Below are 19,144 nucleotides of genomic sequence, written 5' to 3' on the forward strand. Positions count from 1 at the left end.
TACTAAATAGAATGATGTACTGTAATTTATTGCTAATCAAATTGCTTCAGTCTTATACTACAAACAGTGCTGCTGAAAACCCCTGCATATATTATTTTGCATATTTTCAAAAATAGTAAATTCCTAGGGGTGAAATTTCTGATGTAAAGATAGGTGCATTTTAAAATTTTGACAAGTATTACCAAATTTTCCTTTATGAAAGCACTACCAATTTGTGGGGCCACCAGCAGTGATTGAGAATTAAGGTCTGGCAGGCTTATTCAGGATTTTCCATTCCTATAGCAGAATACTATGACTGGCCTATGGTGAATAGTAGATGCTTAATAAACGTTAGTAAATTGGATGATAAATAGTACACGAAAAACAGTTGGGTTTGGGTGAAAGCAAGAAAAACTTTAAAAAATCTGCTTTGGCATCTTTTGCTGGCAGGCATTGACAATTAGAAGAAGGCAAGGTGTTAACTTTTACTGATCCCCCACTTTTTTTTTTCTGAGACAAGGCCTGGCTTTATCGCCCAGGCTGGAGTGCAGTGGTGCGATCTCAGCTCACTGTAACCTCCACCTACCAGGCTCAAGCCATCCTCCAACATCAGCCTCCTAAGTAGCTGGGACAACAGGGGCGCGCCACTACTCCTGGCTAATTTTTGTACTTTTTGCAGAGACGGGGTTTTGCTATGCTGCCCAGGCTGGTTGCGAACTCCTGGGCTCAAGGGATCCGCCCGCCTCCACCTCCCAAAGTGCTGGGATTACAGGCATGAGCCACCGTGCCCAGCCCTCTAGTTTCCAATTTAGTCAGAAAGATTAAAAACGCCAGCCTTGTTTCCCTAGTGCTGTTTTTGGTTTTTACCTCGGGTCTTTTTCGTGCCTTAAAATCATGTCTGGTTGCGCAAGTGAGGGAAAGGATTGGGTAAAGGGGGCGCCACCGCAAGTTGCTGTGCAACATCCAGGCATCACCAAACCCACCATCTGGAGCCTGGCCCGGCGGTGTCAAACGCGTCTCTGGTCTCATCTTTTTAGAAACCCGTGGATGCTCAAGGAATTTCCGGATAACGTGATCCCGGATGCACTTGACATACACGGAACGAACAAAGCGCAAGGCAGTCCCTGCTAAGGACTTAGTTTATGCCCTCAAGCGCAAAGGTGGGACCCTCTATGGTGTTGGCAGCTATATGCACATACCTCGTACATTTCACCCTTAAAGGCTTTCAAAGAGCTAGATTAATTTAGTGGATAGATCAACAAAATGATTTATGACCCCTCCCCCCAGTGATAGGAAGAGCGAACCAACTCTTCTTTAGATAATAGTGAGTGGCTCTGAAAAGAGCCTTTGGGTTTGACAAAAGAGCTTGAGAATTTACTTGGAGCTGGTGTACTTGGTGACGGCCTTGGTGCCCTCCGACACCGCGTGCTTGGCCAGCTCCCCCGGAAGCAGCAGGCGCACGGCGGTCTGGATCTCCCTAGAGGTGATGGTCGAGCGCTTGTTGTAGTGCGCCAGGCGGGAAGCCTCGCTTGCGATGCGCTCGAAGATGTCGTTGACGAAGGAATTCATGATTCCCATGGCCTTAGAAGAGATGCCGGTGTCGGGGTGGACCTGCTTCAGCACCTTGTACACGTACACGGAGTAGCTCTCCTTGCGGCTGCGCTTACGCTTCTTGCTGTCCTTCTTCTGGGCCTTTGTCACTGCCTTCTTAGAGCCCTTCTTCGGGGCGGGAGCAGACTTGGCCGGCTCGGGCATAATGAAACAATACTGGCAAAACCAAAACAAGAGCTTGGTCTCCTGTTTTTATATAGTTTATGCGGCCGAGGTAGGGGGAAGGTCTCTGCTGATTGGTGATTATCCGTGGATGACGTCAGATGGCAGTTTTGCCCAATCAAAATAAGTATCCTGCATAATCGAGTCCTATTGGTCTAAATAAAAATACAACGTTAGCCAATCGCACAGCTTTCTTTTCGCGCCCGGTAGAGGCTATAAAATGTACGTTTTTCTACTTTCCTCTCAGTCTTTCTTGACTGTATAGATACAGTCCTTTTGTCATGTCTGGGCGTGGTAAGCAGGGAGGGAAAGCTCGCGCCAAGGCCAAGACCCGCTCTTCTCGGGCCGGGCTTCAGTTTCCCGTAGGCCGAGTGCACCGCCTGCTCCGCAAGGGCAACTATGCCGAACGGGTCGGGGCTGGAGCGCCGGTGTACCTGGCGGCGGTGCTGGAGTACCTGACCGCTGAGATCCTGGAGCTGGCTGGCAACGCGGCCCGCGACAACAAGAAGACTCGCATCATCCCGCGTCATCTCCAGCTGGCCATCCGCAACGACGAGGAGCTCAACAAGCTTCTGGGCAAAGTGACCATCGCACAGGGTGGCGTCCTGCCCAACATCCAGGCCGTGCTACTGCCCAAAAAGACCGAGAGCCACCACAAGGCGAAGGGCAAGTAGAAGCCTGGATTAGTTTGCAGCAACTCAATTCCAAAGGAACCAAAGGCTCTTTTCAGAGCCACCTACAATTTCGTGGAAGAACTGAGCACTATGTTTCACATGATTTCTCGTCTTTGCCTACTTCTAAACCACTCCAAAGGCTACGTAGATCAGTCTTCGGTGTCTTGGTTAGGTAGTGACAATCTCGTTAGCTTTTTAAAAAGCCTGGATAACATTAAAAGTATTAAACAGCCTTCATCTTAAGCTTAGTGGAAGAAAATTTAGTTTTTCTTAAGTTGGCATTATCTAAGTATGTTGAATTCTATATGGTTCACTGTCGGGTTTTACTTTTAGTCTGTTGAGAAGCAAACATGTCTGCTTTGGGGCCAGATGTTTTCTGGGTCTTGGTAAATGACAAACCGAGTATTCGACGTTCAATCCAAATCTAGATCAACGACTTGGATTCTTCATTTCTGAGAAATATCTCTCGAATCAGTATAATTAATTGCATTTGAACATTAATGATTGAGTTGAGAATAATTATTAGATTTTTTTTGTTATACTTTAGGTTTTAGGGTACATGTGCACAATGTGCAGGTTTGTTACATATGTATCCATGTGCCATGTTGATTTCCTGCACCCATTAACTCGTCATTTAGCATTAGGTATATCTCCTAATGCTGTCCCTCCCCCCTCACCCCACTCCACAACAGTCCCGGGAATGTGATGTTCCCCTTCCTGTGTCCATGAGTTATTGTTCAATTCCCACCTATGAGTGAGAACATGCGGTGTTTGGTTTTTTGTCCTTGCGATAGTTTACTGAGAATGATGTTTTCCAGTTTCATCCATGTCCCTACAAAGGACACGAACTCATCATTTTTTATGGCTGCATAGTATTCCATGGTGTAGGTGTGCCACATTTTCTTAATCCAGTCTATCGTTGTTGGACATTTGGGTTGGTTCCAACTCTTTGCTATTGTGAATAGTGCCGCAATAAACATACGTGTGCATGTGTCTTTATAGCAGCATGATTTATAGTCCTTTGGGTATATACCCAGTAATGGGATGGCTGGGTCAAATGGTATTTCTAGTTCTAGATCCCTGAGGAATCGCCACACTGACTTCCACAATGGTTGAACTAGTTTACAGTCCCACCAACAGTGTAAATGTGTTCCTATTTCTCCACATCCTCTCCAGCACCTGTTGTTTCCTGCTTTTTTAATGATGGCCATTCTAACTGGTGTGAGATGGTATCTCATTGTGGTTTTGATTTGCATTTCTCTGATGGCCAGTGATGATGAGCATTTCTTCATGTGTTTTTTGGCTGCATAAATGTCTTCTTTTGAGAAGTGTCTGTTCATGTCCTTTGAGAATAATTATTAGATTAATTAGAACAGTTACTTTATGGTGCCAGGTAGTTAGTTCTCTTTGAAGCATTTTCTGGAAATTCATTGACATTAGGATTTCCCGAGCTTTCTCACCCCCAGCCACACAAATTGATTTCTCAGTATAGAGATGACTGTTTGAGCATGGTAAATTCCACTTTTAAAATATCTGACTTAATGTTTTTAATCCGACTTAATCAGATCTGGATGTACGAATGGAATAGATTCTTAAGAGAAAATGGATTACGTTTCTAGAGTATTAGAAAAATAAGCTGCAATGGAATTACTTTAATCTGAAAGTGAAAAGTTCACATAAGGTTGTTTCTTTGACATTTTTAGGCCTTGAATTTCTCATGCGAACCAGTTTTCTTGGTTATAAAAATACAAGTTTTTAAAATTTAAGTGGTCAAAAGATAGGAAATTGAGGGGACAGTAGTATATGGCTGTCCTGTCCAGTATTGTAGCCACTAGCCAATCGTGGATAGTGATCATTGGAAATTCCATAACATGAATTTTATATAAAATACACATTGCATTTGGAAAAGTCAGTGCCAAAAGGTGTAAAATACCTAACAATTTTAATTTCGATAACATATTGAAATATGTTTGCTATATTGGATTAAGCAAAATATTAAAAATTAAGTTTTTCTTGTTTTGTTACAATGTTGCTCCTAGAGAAGTGTAAATTACTTATATTGCTGTCATTTATTTCCACTGGAAATCGCTAGTATAGTGAACAACTGTATAGCGAAAATAGAAAGTAAAATATGGAGACCATGAACTGCTAAGACTGTCAGAGGAATTGGTGAGCAACAAAAATTTGAGTCCTTGGCCAATCCGGTTACTGTTGGGTAGGCCTTCAGCATACTTTTGTCCAATCAGCTTCAGACTCTAACTATAAATAAGCGGCTAGCTTTCTCTTTCTCCTTAAGCAAATCTAGCTCTGGAGGCATGGCGCGTACGAAGCAGACTGCTCGCAAGTCCACCGGCGGCAAGGCTCCGCGCAAGCAGCTGGCCACCAAGGCGGCTCGGAAGAGCGCTCCGGCCACCGGCGGTGTCAAGAAGCCCCATCGCTATCGGCCTGGTACAGTGGCTCTCCGCGAGATTCGCCGCTACCAGAAGTCCACCGAGCTGCTGATCAGAAAACTGCCTTTTCAGCGTCTGGTGCGTGAGATCGCGCAGGACTTCAAGACCGACCTGCGCTTCCAGAGCTCCGCGGTGATGGCGCTGCAAGAGGCGTGCGAGGCCTACCTGGTGGGGCTCTTTGAGGACACCAACCTGTGCGCCATCCACGCCAAGCGGGTGACTATCATGCCCAAGGACATCCAGCTCGCACGTCGTATCCGCGGCGAGAGGGCTTGAGACTCAAGGAGTCACCTATTACATACCCAAAGGCTCTTTTCAGAGCCACCCACGTGCGCGCTCAAAAGATCTGTTTCTCTGAGAAATTCTTCTTGGTACTTGTTTTGCCTGTAGTAGATAGGTCCATTTCCAGACGTTGTACAATCTGTTCGTAAAACAGCCTATCGCTGTTTAAATGCTAATTTTGGGAGTCTTAACATCTAATAATATCCGGCATTTTTCCGTAAGCATTGGGTGTAGCCAAAAGTTCCTTCGTGTATTGCCCGCCCATGTCCGCAGCCCGGTTTTGACCGGATGGTGCTTCTAATTTTCTGCTAACCTGTACTGTGGTGTGTGTATATTTCTTGCCAACATGCCAGGAATAAAACTAAGGTTGTATTGAAGTTGGAAAAATTCAGGTTAATGTAGCTTATTGCTGGCTAAAGTGAAAACATTCTCCCCCTGCCCCCCGTTCCTAAGCAGTGTTAAGTGTTCTTTGAATTTTTTCAAGCCGGATTTTGGGCCTGCTTAAACCACTTAAATGTAGTTAATGATAGATGGTTTGGGGATTAAAAGTCGTCTGGAGAAAGCCCACCAGAGAAAATTCCCTTTGAAGCCCTATGTAAAAATACGTGTGTGTGAGAGAAAGTTTTCTCTGACGTCTGCTGACAGTGGCTAAAACTTTAAACTGTCAGGAGTATTCAAAATAAGACTGCCTTGTAGGTAAGCCTGTGGTAGATTTTTTGAGCACAGGATAAAATACTTGAGTCTTTGCTTAAATGTTACCATCTCATTGAGGCTTTGTATGACTAAATAAAATCTGTATAATCCCCACCTATTTTTTTCACCCTAGAATTTGTCACTATATGCTGTACCATAGTTTGCTGATGTATTGCTTGTGTGTTCCTAAATACAGGCTCATGAGAGGAGGAGCTTTTGTTTACTCGCATATCTACAGTAACGTAGGAGCTTTTGATCAGTATTTGTTGGATAAATGAATGAATGCATGGGTATATAATAGTAAGGAAACATACCTACATGGAAAATCTCAAATGAAAGAAATACATCAGCTTGGTAGATGTGCTCAAATCAGCTTCTTGTGGGCCATGAAAGCCCTTACCTCATCCATTCTTGTATTCAGAATGCTAGGTTTCTATAACTTTTCTTCTGTGAGCTCTCTAGCATTCTTATAAATATTCAAGATTTTCCCTGGCAAATTGGCTTGTGTATGTGTGTTATCATCTCTGTCTTTCCTTAGCTTAGCTTCTAAGGATGTAAGTGGAAAGATCATAGTAGTTTTACAGTGAGTTTTAAAAAGCAGTTTTAATTCTCTATCTTGTTTCAGTTGGCTATTTATGTATCTTCAGTTATTAGAATTGGTTACATTCTTTTTTTTTTTTTTTGAGACGGAGTCTCCCTCTGTCGCCCAGGCTGGAGTGCAGTGGCAGGATCTCGGCTCACTGCAAGCTCCGCCTCCCGGGTTCATGCCATTCTCTCTTGCCTCAGCCTCTCGAGTAGCTGGGACTACAGGCTCCCGCCACCATGTCCGGCCAATTTTGTTTTATATTTTTAGTAGAGATGGGGTTTCGCCATGTTGGCCAGGCTTGTCTCGATCTCTTGACCTCGTGATCCGCCCGCCTTGGCCTCCCAAAGTGCTGGGATTACAGGCGTGAGCCACTGCGCCAGGCCTGGTTACATTCTTAATACACTTTTTTGGAAATTTGATATCAAGATCACTACTGCAACATTCACAATCTGCTCATCTTCATATTCTTGTGTGTGGGTTCATGACTTCATTATTTCCACATATATGGAATTTAGGAATATAAATAATTTATGATTAATATTTTACAAATTAAAATAATGCTTTAATACTTTTAATTGGAATCAACACCCTAAGCAAAACAAAACAGAGTTTTTCCCCTCTCAGAAATTAGCTTTCTTCTGGAAAGGAAGATACACTATTTTGGAGGGAAGCAATGCCTCTAGGACACTTAGGGGCCCAAATGCTAAACCTATGGGTATTGTTGAGTGCCTAAGTAGTGCATTCCTTCTTTCTGTGCTGGAAAACTAAAAGCTAGTAATAAATCAGGAAGGGCTCACACAGAGACTGCCTGGTATGTACTAATCAATACTCTTGCTGTCTGGGTAGGGCATCCTCTCCCAGAGATATGCAGCCAATATACTCCCAGTTAAATTTCCAGTTATGATTACATGAGGAATTATTTATTTAGGGGACAGTGAGTAGTTCTAGTTATGTGGAAATGAATACTCTATGTCTTTTCAAAACACTCCATGTACTGAATTACAATTGTCTGGTAACCATCCAACTCAGCTCATTTGTCAGGAGTTCATGACCAGCCTGACCAACATGGTAAAACCCCGTCTTTACTAAAAATACAAAAAATTTAACCAGGTGTGGTGGCATGTGCCTGTAGTCCCAGCTGCTCGGGTGGCTGAGGCAGGAGAATCGCTTGAACTCGGGAGGTGGAGGTTGCTGTGAGCCGAGATCGCGCCACTGCAGTTCAGCCTGGGTGACAGAGGGAGACTCCATCTCAAAAACACAAAACAAACAAAAAATAAATTTTTAAAAAAGGACATAATTCTTGTGTCTGAATTTCCTGAGATGGCAAAACTCATAAGTGGCATAATAATCCTTTTCAAGGCCCAAAATAAAAGGACCTTGACATGCCCATACAGAAATATGGACAACAGGCCGGGCGCGGTGGCTCATGCCTGTAATCCAAGCACTTTGGGAGGCCGAGGTGGTTGAGTCCAGGAGTTGGAAACCAGCCTGGGCAATGTGGCGAAACCCCATCTCTCCAAAAAATAAAAAAAAATTAGCCAAACGTGGTGGCATGCGCCTGTGGTCCCAGATAGTCAGGAGGCTGCGTTGGGAGAATCGCTTGTGTCTAGAAGTTGGAGGTTGCAATGAGCCGAGATCGTACCAGTGTCCTCCAGCCTGGGTGACAAAGCGAGATCCTGTCTCAAAAAAAAAAAGGATAACATGAGGAACTGACCTCACTATTCTCAAAATAGCCTTTGGATTTTTTCAGAAGAGATATTTTTTTTTCCGACTGTAGGTATTCACCCATTAGTGCTCTTGGAATCAACTTAATAAATATTCAGAACCATCCTTACCATCGAATATCACCAGCTTGGACTACTATGCTTGGCCATCTACTTATCCAGCAGTTACTAGGTATTTAACTCACTTACTAATTGTGTTTACAGGATACATTTGTAACATAACACCCAGGTATAAAAAGGTTAATTACACACAGAATTAAACAGAAAAATATCAGAACACATACAATGAAGTTAACTATTATTAACATATGATTTCAGCAGTACACTAACATATATACATGTGATTATTGGGTCACTGCAGAACATGTATGTGTTTGAAAGACCCTTAACTGGAAGACTTCCAAGGCCAATTTTCTTTTTTATTCCAAACTCTTGTAAGTGCAAAAATTAAAAATAGAAAACAACACATGACCAATGTATACATTGGTAAACATGAAACTGCCTGGTTTTGTGGGGGTTTTTTTGTTGTTGTTTTTTTGAGACGTAGTCTCCCTCTCTCACCCAGGCTGGAGTGCAGTGGCGCGATCTCGGCTCGCTGCAAGCTCCGCCTCCCGGGTTCACGCCATTCTCCTGCCTCAGCCTCTCCGAGTAGCTGGGACTACAGGCGCCCACCACCACGCCCGGCCAATTTTTTGTATTTTTAGTAGAGACGAGGTTTCACCGTGGTCTCGATCTCCTGACCTCGTGATTCGCCCGCCTTGGCCTCCCAAAGTGCTGGGATTACAAGCGTGATCCACCGCACACGGCCTTCTGGTTTTGTTTAAACATACCCATTGAGCAGCTCCTTTCCTACAGGCCAGGAAATAGGGCTGAGGACTCTACCCTCAGTTTTCAATCCAGAGACTGTAAAACTGTAGAGAAATATACTGTCTAGTAGCAATCCATATACTTTTTCTAGTAAGCATATTAAAAACCGAATACTATGCTATATTCCTTACAGCCCAGTGAGTTTCCTAGAATCATAAACAAAACCCACCAGTATCTATGTAACTCCCAGTAAGATGCTTTAACTTTTGTCAAAGTTGTGTCCCAGTAAAATGCCTTCAAGATACCAGACTGGCCTGGCGCAGTGGCTCACGCCTATAATCCCAGCACTTTGGGAGGCCTAGTGTGAAACCAGCCTGGCCACCAAGGGAAAACCCCTGAAAATACGCGTTACCAAACGTACCTTGTTAATATCTACATTAAGAACTTAAAAAAAAAAAAAAAACCTTAAAATTCTGGCAACGTACGCAGGTTGAAGACTAAAACCGAAACATCCTGAGTGTATTGTGGAGTGGTGAAGCAGCTGAATACGGACTCGTGTCATCTTTTTATGATTGTTGAAGTGGCTCTGAAAAGAGCCTTTGTTTTTATGCGCTTATCAACTCGGTCTTTACTTAGTCTTGTGGTGGCTCTCAGTTTTCTTTGGCAGCAGCACGGCCTGGATGTTGGGCAGGACGCCACCCTGTGCGATGGTCACTTTGCCCAGAAGCTTGTTGAGCTCCTCATCGTTGCGGATGGCTAGTTGGAGGTGACGCGGGATGATGCGAGTCTTCTTGTTGTCGCGGGCCGCGTTGCCAGCCAGCTCCAGGATCTCAGCGGTCAGGTACTCCAGCACCGCCGCCAGATACACCGGCGCTCCAGCCCCGACCCGTTCGGCATAGTTGCCCTTGCGGAGCAGGCGGTGCACTCGGCCTACGGGAAACTGAAGGCCGGCCCGAGAAGAGCGGGTCTTGGCCTTGGCGCGAGCTTTGCCTCCCTGCTTACCACGCCCAGACATGGCAAAACGCCTGTATCTATACAGCCAAGAAGAACTGAGAGGAAAGTGGAATAAACGTACTTTTTATAGCCTCTACTGGGCGCGAAACGGAAGCTGTGCGATTGGCTAACATTTTACTTTTATTTAGACCAATAGGACTCGATTATGCAGGATACCTATTTTGACTGGGCAAAACTGGCGTCTGACGTCATCCAAGGATAACCACCAATAAGCACTGACCTATTCTACTCCTAATTTGCATAATAGCGCTTAAATAAAGAGGACGAAACAGCTACAGGGTTGTTATCTTTCATTTCGTTTTTCACTATGCCTGAACCAGTCAAATCTGCTCCAGTCCCTAAAAAGGGCTCCAAGAAGGCCATTAACAAGGCTCAGAAGAAGGATGGAAAGAAGCGCAAACGCAGCCGCAAGGAGAGCTACTCTGTGTATGTGTACAAGGTGCTGAAGCAGGTCCACCCCGACACCGGCATCTCCTCCAAGGCTATGGGGATCATGAACTCCTTCGTCAACGACATCTTTGAGCGTATCGCTGGAGAAGCGTCACGCCTGGCGCATTACAACAAACGCTCGACCATCACTTCGAGGGAGATCCAGACGGCCGTGCGCCTACTACTGCCCGGGGAATTGGCCAAACATGCCGTGTCCGAGGGCACCAAGGCTGTCACCAAGTATACCAGCTCCAAGTGAGCCTCTGGCTGCAGTCACAGGTCCGCTCTGACCCACACCCCAAAGGCTCTTTTCAGAGCCGTCCACGTTTCTCAAGAAAGAGCCAGTTCACTGTTAAGTTTGTCTCCCGTTAGGTACCCTTTGGGACTCGCTTCGTACATAAAAATGTACGTAGACATGTGTTTTGTTTGTTTTTTCTTTGAGGTGTAGTCTCACTTTGTTGCCCACCCTGGAGTGCAATGGCACGATCTCGGTTCCCTGCAATCTCCACCTTCCGGGTTCAAGCGATTCTTCTGCCTCAGCCTCTCGAGTAGCTGGGACCACAGGCGTGTGGCACCAGGCCCTGCTAATTTTTGTATTTTTAGTAGATACGGGGTTTCACCATGTTGGCCAGACTGGTCTCGAACTCCTGACCTTAGGTGATCCACTTGCCTTGGCCTCCCAAAGTGTTGGGATCACAGGTGTGAGCCACTGCGCCCGGCCCAAAATATTTTAAAGAGAATTATTAGCAAGTATGAGTGACCGTAGCTTAGGGAAGATAAAACCCCCGAGACCATGAGGAAGTGGTTCTAAGGCAGTCAGAATGCAATTGTTCCATACATTTTAGGGAAGCAGAAGTTATAGGTAAAGTCATAAATAAATATATGGAGGGTTAGGCCAGGTGCGGTGGCTCACGCCTGTAATCCCAGCACTTTAGGAGTCAGAGGCGGGCGGATCACTTGAGATCAGGAGTTTGAGACCAGCCTGGCCAACGTGGTGAAACCCCGTCTGTACTAAAAATACAAAAAATTAAACGGATGCAGTGGCACGTGCCTGTAACACCAGCTTCTCAGGAGGCTGAGGCAGGAGAATCGCTTGAACCTGGGAGGCAGAGGTTGCAGTGGGTGAAAATGAACTGGAAAAAATAATTGCTCTTAATATCACTGTAAATACCTAGAGAGTGTTCTCTAGATGTGTTATAGTTAAATTGCCAGAAATATTCTAGTTATGTTTAAATCAATTTTTAAAATTGTGAGAAAACTCAGATACCTGGAAGGATTCAAAAGGCATCTGCACTGAGATTGCTTTTCCAGAGCCTTTGAATCCTCACACTTCTATAAAGAAACCCAACCTGAAAAATATTTTCTAAAACGTGTGTGATTTATGTTAGGAATTTCCAATTTAGGATTCCATTCAATAAATTATAATGTTAGCAAAGATTTAATAGATGTTAAATAGATTTAACATGTTAATAGATTAAGTAAGAATAACACATTCAAAGAGTGAAGCATATTTAAATAATTCCCAACTTTAACTTTAACTTTTTGTTGTCTATTGAAACTGTAGAATCCAAAGGAAAACTTCCCCTTTGTCCTCTGAAGGTTTGGTGAAAAATCAACTCACAAAAGGCAGATTAACAGGAGAAAAGGCATACAAATGTATTAATGTGCATGGGGGAGAAATAGTGATTACTGCCTCTCCCTCCCCCACCACGCCCCATGCAATAGAATACAGAGGATTACATACCCTTCTTCTTAGGGAAAAGGGAGTTGGGGAAGTATGGATGATTTTAGAGGGGTATTAAGTGATTTTTAGGGGAATTCAATAGGCTTGAATAACATAACAGCCTAGGACAAAGTCTGTTTGGCCCACAGACCAGACAATGGTTTGTGACAAAGGTTTGTCTCAGTGTGTTGACAGACTTCAGTCTTCTTGCGATATGAGTTTTCAGTTAATGAAGACTCAGAGAAGGGACCAGAGGTAATTGTTTTCTTCTTTGGCAGGTCTACACTTTAGAGAGATAAGGGAATTTCAGAGAACAACTTCATTCTGTGCTTTCAGATAGAGAAATGAGAGACAGGAATGGGGGAAGGTCCGAAAGACCTTGAGTATTCTTCTTCAGTATGTCAAAGCTCCATATTTTGGGGAATCGGTTTCTGAGCCCGAACAATACAATCTCATTAGATGAAGCATCTATTCTTGATACATGAGTATCATGTTAGAAACAAATTAAAACTCAAAAAAATTTTTTAAAAAATTAGGCTGACTGCGGTGGCTCATGCCTGTAATCCCAGAAATTTGGGAGGCCAAGGCAAGTGGATTACTTGAGGTCAGAAGTTTGAGACTAGCTTGGCTAACATGGTGAAACCTCATCTCTACAAAAATACAAAAATTACCGGGGTGTGGTGGCGTGCGCCTGTAATCCCAGCTTCTTGGGAGGCTGAGGCAGGAGAATTGCTTTAATCCAGGAGGCAGAGGTTGCAGTGAGCTGAGATCACACCACCACACTCCAACCTGGTGACAGAGCAAGACTACATCTAAAAGAAAAAAAATTAGGAAAATACTATCCAGAAATCTTGGCAAAATTGTTTATGATTATTATTTTGAGACAAGGTCTCACTCTGTTGCCCAGGCTGGAGTGCAGTGGCACAATCTCGGCTCACTGCACCTTGGCTTCCCCAAGCTCAAACAATCCTCCCACCTTAGCCTCCTGGGTTGCTTGGACTACAGGCACAGGCCACCACACCGGGCTAATTTTTGTATTTTTTGGTGGAGACAGTGTTTCACCATGTTGCCCAGGCTGTCCTCAAATTTCTGTGCTCAAGTGATCCTCCTGCCTTGGCCTTCCAAAATGTTGGGATTACAGGTGTGAACCACTGTGCCCTGCCCATTTTTAATTTTTAATAGAACAAAACAGAATTTTGGAGTTGACACAGTCTTTATATGTATGTACAGTCATTTTAGAAGAGATAAAATTCACATTTTGGTCACAGAATACTTAGCAAAACAATATTTAAAAGTTCTTTCTTGAGTTGTTTTACCCATACACTAATTGATTTTGCTTTCACCATACACTTGGAGAACTCTAACCCACTGTTACAGCATGAAACTCTATAAGCCAATATTGGATGTGTTGATGACTATATCTTGTTTTTACAAGTCATGTGGAGTGCAGACTGGGTTTCATTCTTTTTTTTTCCCCTGTAGTGCCTAGATCAATGGTGACCCTACAAAATAAGGTGGATATAATGTGTCAATGTAATGTAACATATATCTTTATGAGGGAAATTAAAAAATGGATATAAAAATGAAAAAAGAAGCTTTAATTAATTAATTAATTACTTTTTGAGACAAAGTCTTGCTCTGTTGCCCAAGCTGGAGTGCAGTGGTATGATCTTGGCTCACTGCAACCTCCGCCTCCTGGGTTCAAGCAATTCTCTTGCCTCAGCTTCCCAAGTAGCTGAGATTACAGGTGCCTGCCACCACGTCCGGCTAATTTTTTCATATTTTTAGCAGAGACAGGGTTTCACCATGTTGACCAGGCTGGTTTTGAGCTTCTGACCTCAAGTGATCTACCTGCCTCGACTTCCCAAACTGCTAGGATTGCAGGCGTGAGCCACTGCACCTGGCCAAGAAGCTTAAAATTTAAATGAGACAGAAATAGCACAGAGGCCTTTGGGCTTTTGGAGAAAAAGTAGAGGCCGTTCAATGCAATGGGTGCATTCAAGCTATGACTTGGAGGTTCATGGTCATGTTTGGGTGGATTCTTCCCAGGAGTGCTATGTTTGTTAGCAACTTCACACTTAAATCCAAATGTCACAGCTGATTATTATTGAGCAAGGGTTAAATTCTTTGAAAAGAAAAAAAAATCTAGTTTTCTGTCTTTAGGCTTGTAAGTACAGTGAAGTGTCTCAAAAAGACTAATTCCTACCAGAGATGGTTATGGGCTTGGATTTATTGTGAGACAATAAAAGAGTAACACTCGAATAAGTTTTGAGTCTCACGTTTTGAATAAAGGCAGGCACACTAGGCAAGGGGTAAGAGCAGATACTTAGGGTCTCCTTTTAGGGGAAGGATTCTGTCTCTCTCTTTTTTTTTTTTTTTTCTTGAGACGGAATCTTGCTCTGTCAGCCAGGCTGGAGCACAGTGGCACGATCTTGGCTCATTGCAAGCTTCACCTCCTGAGTTCAAGCCATTCTCCTGCCTCAGCCTCCCAAGTAGCTGGGACTACAGGGGCCCGCCACCATGCCCGGCTAATTTTTTGTATTTTTAGTAGAGACAGGGTTTCACCGTGTTAGTCAGGATGGTCTCGATCTCCTGACCTCGTGATCCGCCCGCCTCAGCCTCCCAAAGTACTGGGATTACAGGTGTGAGCCACCGCCGGATTCTCTTTTTGGGTAGAGATTAGCTTTTTTTGAGTGAAGGGTGGCATGACACACCACCCCAAAATATACCACATTGACATAAAGAATATTTGAGTTGAGGGCAACTAACAAGAAGCAGATACAAGAAAACTCTCTGCCCTCTCCCTATTTGCCTAAAAGCAGGACATAAATGTACAGAGGTGTCTCTCCTCCCCTCTCTACCAGAAAGGACAAAAATTAATCACCAAAGATGACATCAGACTCTCATCAGCCTGGAGAGGGTACCAGAGCAATCTGCATAACAACTTTACTAACCAGCCTTTAATACCATTAGTTTCCTATATATTTGCCTTCTCACAATTTGTTACTCCTGGAAACTCAAAATCCTTTTCCTTTGTCTTCTAATTTCTCTAAAAACTTATTGATCTTATTAAAGATGCTGTATATAAACTGGAGTTTTAAGTCGCATTTTTTAGTTACTCTTTTCTGGGTACTCCCACCTGTGACATGTGCTGTACACATGTTAATAAACTTGTTTGTTTTTCTCTTCTTAATCTGTCTTTTGTCACAAGTGCTCTAGCTGAGAACTCAGAAGTGTAGAGGGAAAATATTTTTTTTCCTCCCCTACATGAGGCTTCCAGGAAAACCAGGTTTTCCTGACAAAATTAATGACAAACTTTGACAAACTTTCTACTCTCTTAGGTAGCTTCTTGGTTTTCCAATGTTTTTCTTTCATATCTTAAATCTATTTACTATGTATGTCTTGATTTTAACTGTATGTATAAACATATTCTCTTTATTGATATTGTGATGATGTTTGAAGTGGAAAATGAAGAACAGGCCTCAAAAAGAGTCTTCAGCTGGGCTCAGTGGCTCACGCTTGTAATCCTAGCACTTTGGGAAGCCGAGGTGGGTGGATCACGAGGTCAGGAGTTTGAGACCAACCTGACCAACATGGTGAAACACCATCTCTACTAAAAATCCAAAAAATTAGCCAGGCCTGGTGGCACAGCTACTTAGGAGGCTGAGGCAGGAAAATCGCTTGCACCAAGGAGGTGGAGGTTGCAGTGAGCTGAGATTGAGCCACTGCACACCAGCCTGGGTGACAGAGCGAGACTCTGTCTCAAAAAAAAAAAAACAGTCTTCATTTGATTATATTTGATTTTTATTTTAGCTATTAATATATTCTAATAGCTGTTTAGAAGTTATATCAAAACATAAAACTCCAAGCATTTATTCAAATATATTAGAAATTTAAATGACATAAAAATTGTTAAGTACTTTATTTTGACTAGTGCAAATAGCATAAATGTGAATTTAAATCTATACAAAAAGTTAAGTAATTGAATATCAATAAAATATTAATAGTAAATATAAATTTTATATATATGACTAGTGAGATCTACTAAGCTAGTCTAGCCAGTTTTCTCAATTATCTCCATTATTTCCTAAAGTATCCTGTGGAGTAACTCTTATTGCCTTCACTTTCATTAAAAAGATGAGGAAATTAAGACAAAAACAGCAAAAGTGTCTGCAACAAAGCCGCAATTTAAGTCTAGGTTTGTTTGATTGCAGAGGCTCAGCTCCTCACTATTCTCCAAAGTAAATATTTACACGGAAACACTGAAAAACAAAGAAATTACATTTTAAATTGTGTCAAGATTACACTTTGTTTAGAGTTAAAAGAATTTCACAGTGTATCCATGCATGTAAAAAATATTAAATGTACGAAAAGATAACTATTGCAATAGATAGATATCATAAAGTTAATAGGATAATCTTTGGACTGTGATTTATAGATATTTTTTCAGTTTGCCTAATCTGAATTTCCTAGATTTTTAACTACATACATGAATTGCTTTGTAGTTATTTGGCCACCAACTGATGTACCTCAATTCAGTTCAGGCACTGATTATTTGGAGTTAGCCGAACCTCACCAGTTAAAGGGCACATTTCCTAACAAGACTGTCCCAACTTCAGACGCCAGCTGCAAGTAGGGTTCCCAGACCACTTGCTCTTCTGAGCAACTGGCTTCAAATCCAGGGATTCCCACTACCCCTTCATGTTCAATAATTTGCTAGAATGACTCATAGAATATAGAAAGTGCTATCCTTATGATTATAGTTTTATCATAAGGAATACAAATCAGGACTAGTCAGATGAAGAGACACATAGGGCAAGGCTTGGAAGGGTCCTCAAAGCAAAGCTTCTGTGCCATCTCTATGTGGAACCAGGAGTCACCTCCCTAGGATATCTATGTGTTCACAAACCAATAAACTCCCTGACCTTGGTATCCAGAGCTTTAATGAGGGTTTTATTATGTAGGCAGGATTGATTGAATCATTGACCATATGACTGAACTTGTTGGGGCCCAGGGAAAGCTTCCCCTTTGCACTCTGAAGCTTCACTGAAAATCACTGTCAAGAGGCAGATTAATAGAAGAAAAGGCATACACATTTATTTAACATGTACACAGGAGCCTTCAGAATGAAGACCTAAAGATACAGGGGAAATTGTCCATTTTTATGCTTAGGTTCAACAAAGTATGGACAGCTATGTAGAAATATGATTGGACATAGGAGTATGTTCTAATGCTAACAGACTGAGTGGGGAAACCCAATCAGGCCTGTCTAGATTCTTCTTGGGCACTCTGTATAGTATTTCTTTTGTGTATGGGGCAGGGCCCTCTCTGGAACGGCGGTCTTACACCTTATAGTCAAACAAGGTAAGTCAAATAATTTCTTTGTGGCTGGTTTTTACAGGAAAAAATAAAGTTTTTAGGTTTCTTGTTTTTTTCTTTTCTTTTTTTTTCTTTTTCTTTTTGAGATGGAGTCTCACTCAGTTGTCCAGCCTGGAGTGCCGTGGTGTGATTTCGGCTCACTGTAACCGCCGCTTCCCAGGTTCAAGAGATTCTCCTGCCTCAGCCTCCTGAGTAGCTGATATTACAGGCGTGTGACACCACACCCAGTTAATTTTTTGTATTTTTAGTAAAGACGGGGTTTCACCATGTTGGCCAGGTTAGTCTCCAAGTCCTGACCTTATTAAGTGACGTGCCTGCCTCAGCCTCCCTAAGTGCTGGGATTACAGGCATGAGCCACTGAGCCTGGCCTAAATAAGCTTATATTAAAGATGACAATTTATTACTTATAAACAAATTAATAAATCTTGCTGGGAAACTAGTTCATTAACTCAAGACTCAATCAACAAAACTAAAAGTAAATTCTGAATGTAACATTGAATTTAAAAACCATAATACTCAATGCTGGTAAACATACATAGCAGTTACTGCTGGCAAAAGTGAATGGAATAAAACTTTTGAGGAAAATGTAACAGTCCTCAAAATACCTTAAAATCTGCATCTTTTGTGACAAAGCGCTTCAATTCTACATTTTCCTCAGGAAGTAAATTTTGTATGGTTCTCCTTTTAATTAGGAAAAGAAAATTAGAAAGCACATTATTGCTAAATACTAGAAGTACTGTGAAAGTGGACCTAGAAAATTCTTATGATGGAATATTAAGCAGATATAAATTACTGCTTTTAAAATTTTTCCTAATGTGAATTTTCTAAATTTTTAACCGTAAACATAGATTCCCTTTGGCAAGCCACCTTGATTAAATTATAGACAGAATAGAATTTTGGTAATAGTTCTGAGTATGTACAATGTTAAAGGTGGTACTTAATTAGCAGGGAAAAGATGAATTATTTAAAAAATCTGGTTGATTAATAAATTCCTAAGGAATTGGTTAACACTGTAGTAGGGAGAATTCAGGAGAAGAAATAATAAGCAGACATTAAAAACACTTTTTGTAAACTCTTTAAATAAGGGAAATTGATTAAAACAGCGCGAAGTTGTAAAATGCCATATACTGCATACATTTTGTAGGAAAAAATGTGTATTTTTCTGCTCACCAAATTATCTTATTAGCTAGCAGTAGAGCTCTTTGTGTGATGGGAAAATGGGATAACAGGCTGTTGTTACTCTACTGGTTTTTTTTTTTTTTAATATATTTTAAAAAAGAGTGTCTCCTAAAGTGTAAGCGCTATCATGCTGGACTAATGTTTTAATTTAATTGAGTTGTTTTCTTGGTAGAGATGGGGTCTCGCTATTTTGCTCACACAGATCTCAAACTCCTGACGCCCAGGTACACTCCCACCTCGGCCTCCTAAAATGGTGGGATCACAGACGTAAGCCACCGAGCCCGGTCACTTTTTGGTATTCCCCACAGTATTGATGTATATCTTCTGCATTCAAAAGCAATTTTTTAAAGCCTTATAACGTGGTAACAAAATACTTTGCGCATTACAAAATTCAGCACACGGAAACAAGAAGCTCGCTTTTTTTTTCCCCTATTTCGGTTTGACCCTTTAGA

General features: G+C 42.2%; 4 protein-coding genes across 4 annotated transcripts; 3 read left to right on the top strand and 1 right to left on the bottom strand.

Annotated features, from left to right (window-relative positions):
- Nucleotides 1–1,353: 1,353 nt before the first annotated feature.
- On the bottom strand, nucleotides 1,354–9,983 carry LOC100593802 (histone H2B type 1-L). The gene is made up of 2 exons (XM_003271956.4): nucleotides 9,620–9,983; nucleotides 1,354–1,724 (listed from the first exon to the last, which is right to left on the bottom strand). The coding sequence occupies exons 1-2, from the start codon at nucleotides 9,981–9,983 to the stop codon at nucleotides 1,354–1,356; spliced, it is 735 nt and encodes a 244-aa protein (XP_003272004.2).
- On the top strand, nucleotides 1,952–2,485 carry LOC100593126 (histone H2A type 1). Its single transcript, XM_004087060.3, has one exon. It carries the CDS (start codon nucleotides 2,034–2,036, stop codon nucleotides 2,424–2,426), a length of 393 nt encoding a protein of 130 aa, XP_004087108.1. The 5' UTR covers nucleotides 1,952–2,033; the 3' UTR covers nucleotides 2,427–2,485.
- Nucleotides 3,436–5,198, top strand: LOC115832466 (histone H3.1). Its single transcript, XM_030803634.1, has 2 exons — nucleotides 3,436–3,451; nucleotides 4,740–5,198. The coding sequence occupies exon 2, from the start codon at nucleotides 4,742–4,744 to the stop codon at nucleotides 5,150–5,152; it is 411 nt and encodes a 136-aa protein (XP_030659494.1). The 5' UTR covers nucleotides 3,436–3,451; nucleotides 4,740–4,741; the 3' UTR covers nucleotides 5,153–5,198.
- A 306-nt stretch (nucleotides 9,984–10,289) lies between the features above and the next one.
- LOC100594144 (histone H2B type 1-M) lies at nucleotides 10,290–10,729 on the top strand. Its single transcript, XM_003271957.4, has one exon. It carries the CDS (start codon nucleotides 10,290–10,292, stop codon nucleotides 10,668–10,670), a length of 381 nt encoding a protein of 126 aa, XP_003272005.1. The 3' UTR covers nucleotides 10,671–10,729.
- Nucleotides 10,730–19,144: the final 8,415 nt, after the last annotated feature.

Source organism: Nomascus leucogenys, chromosome 22a (genome assembly GCF_006542625.1).
Source record: "Nomascus leucogenys isolate Asia chromosome 22a, Asia_NLE_v1, whole genome shotgun sequence".
Classification (NCBI taxonomy): Eukaryota; Metazoa; Chordata; class Mammalia; order Primates; family Hylobatidae; genus Nomascus; species Nomascus leucogenys.

Excerpts from the sequence above, each read along its gene's own strand:
- LOC100593126 (XM_004087060.3), top strand. The coding sequence starts at position 2,034 with ATGTCTGGGCGTGGTAAGCAGGGAGGGAAAGCTCGCGCCAAGGCCAAG.
- LOC115832466 (XM_030803634.1), top strand. The coding sequence starts at position 4,742 with ATGGCGCGTACGAAGCAGACTGCTCGCAAGTCCACCGGCGGCAAGGCT.
- LOC100593802 (XM_003271956.4), bottom strand. The coding sequence starts at position 9,983 with ATGTCTGGGCGTGGTAAGCAGGGAGGCAAAGCTCGCGCCAAGGCCAAG. Across the intron at positions 1,725-9,619 it reads GCTGCTGCCAAAGAAAACTG|CGGCCAAGTCTGCTCCCGCC; the intron begins AGAGCCACCACA and ends TTATGCCCGAGC.
- LOC100594144 (XM_003271957.4), top strand. The coding sequence starts at position 10,290 with ATGCCTGAACCAGTCAAATCTGCTCCAGTCCCTAAAAAGGGCTCCAAG.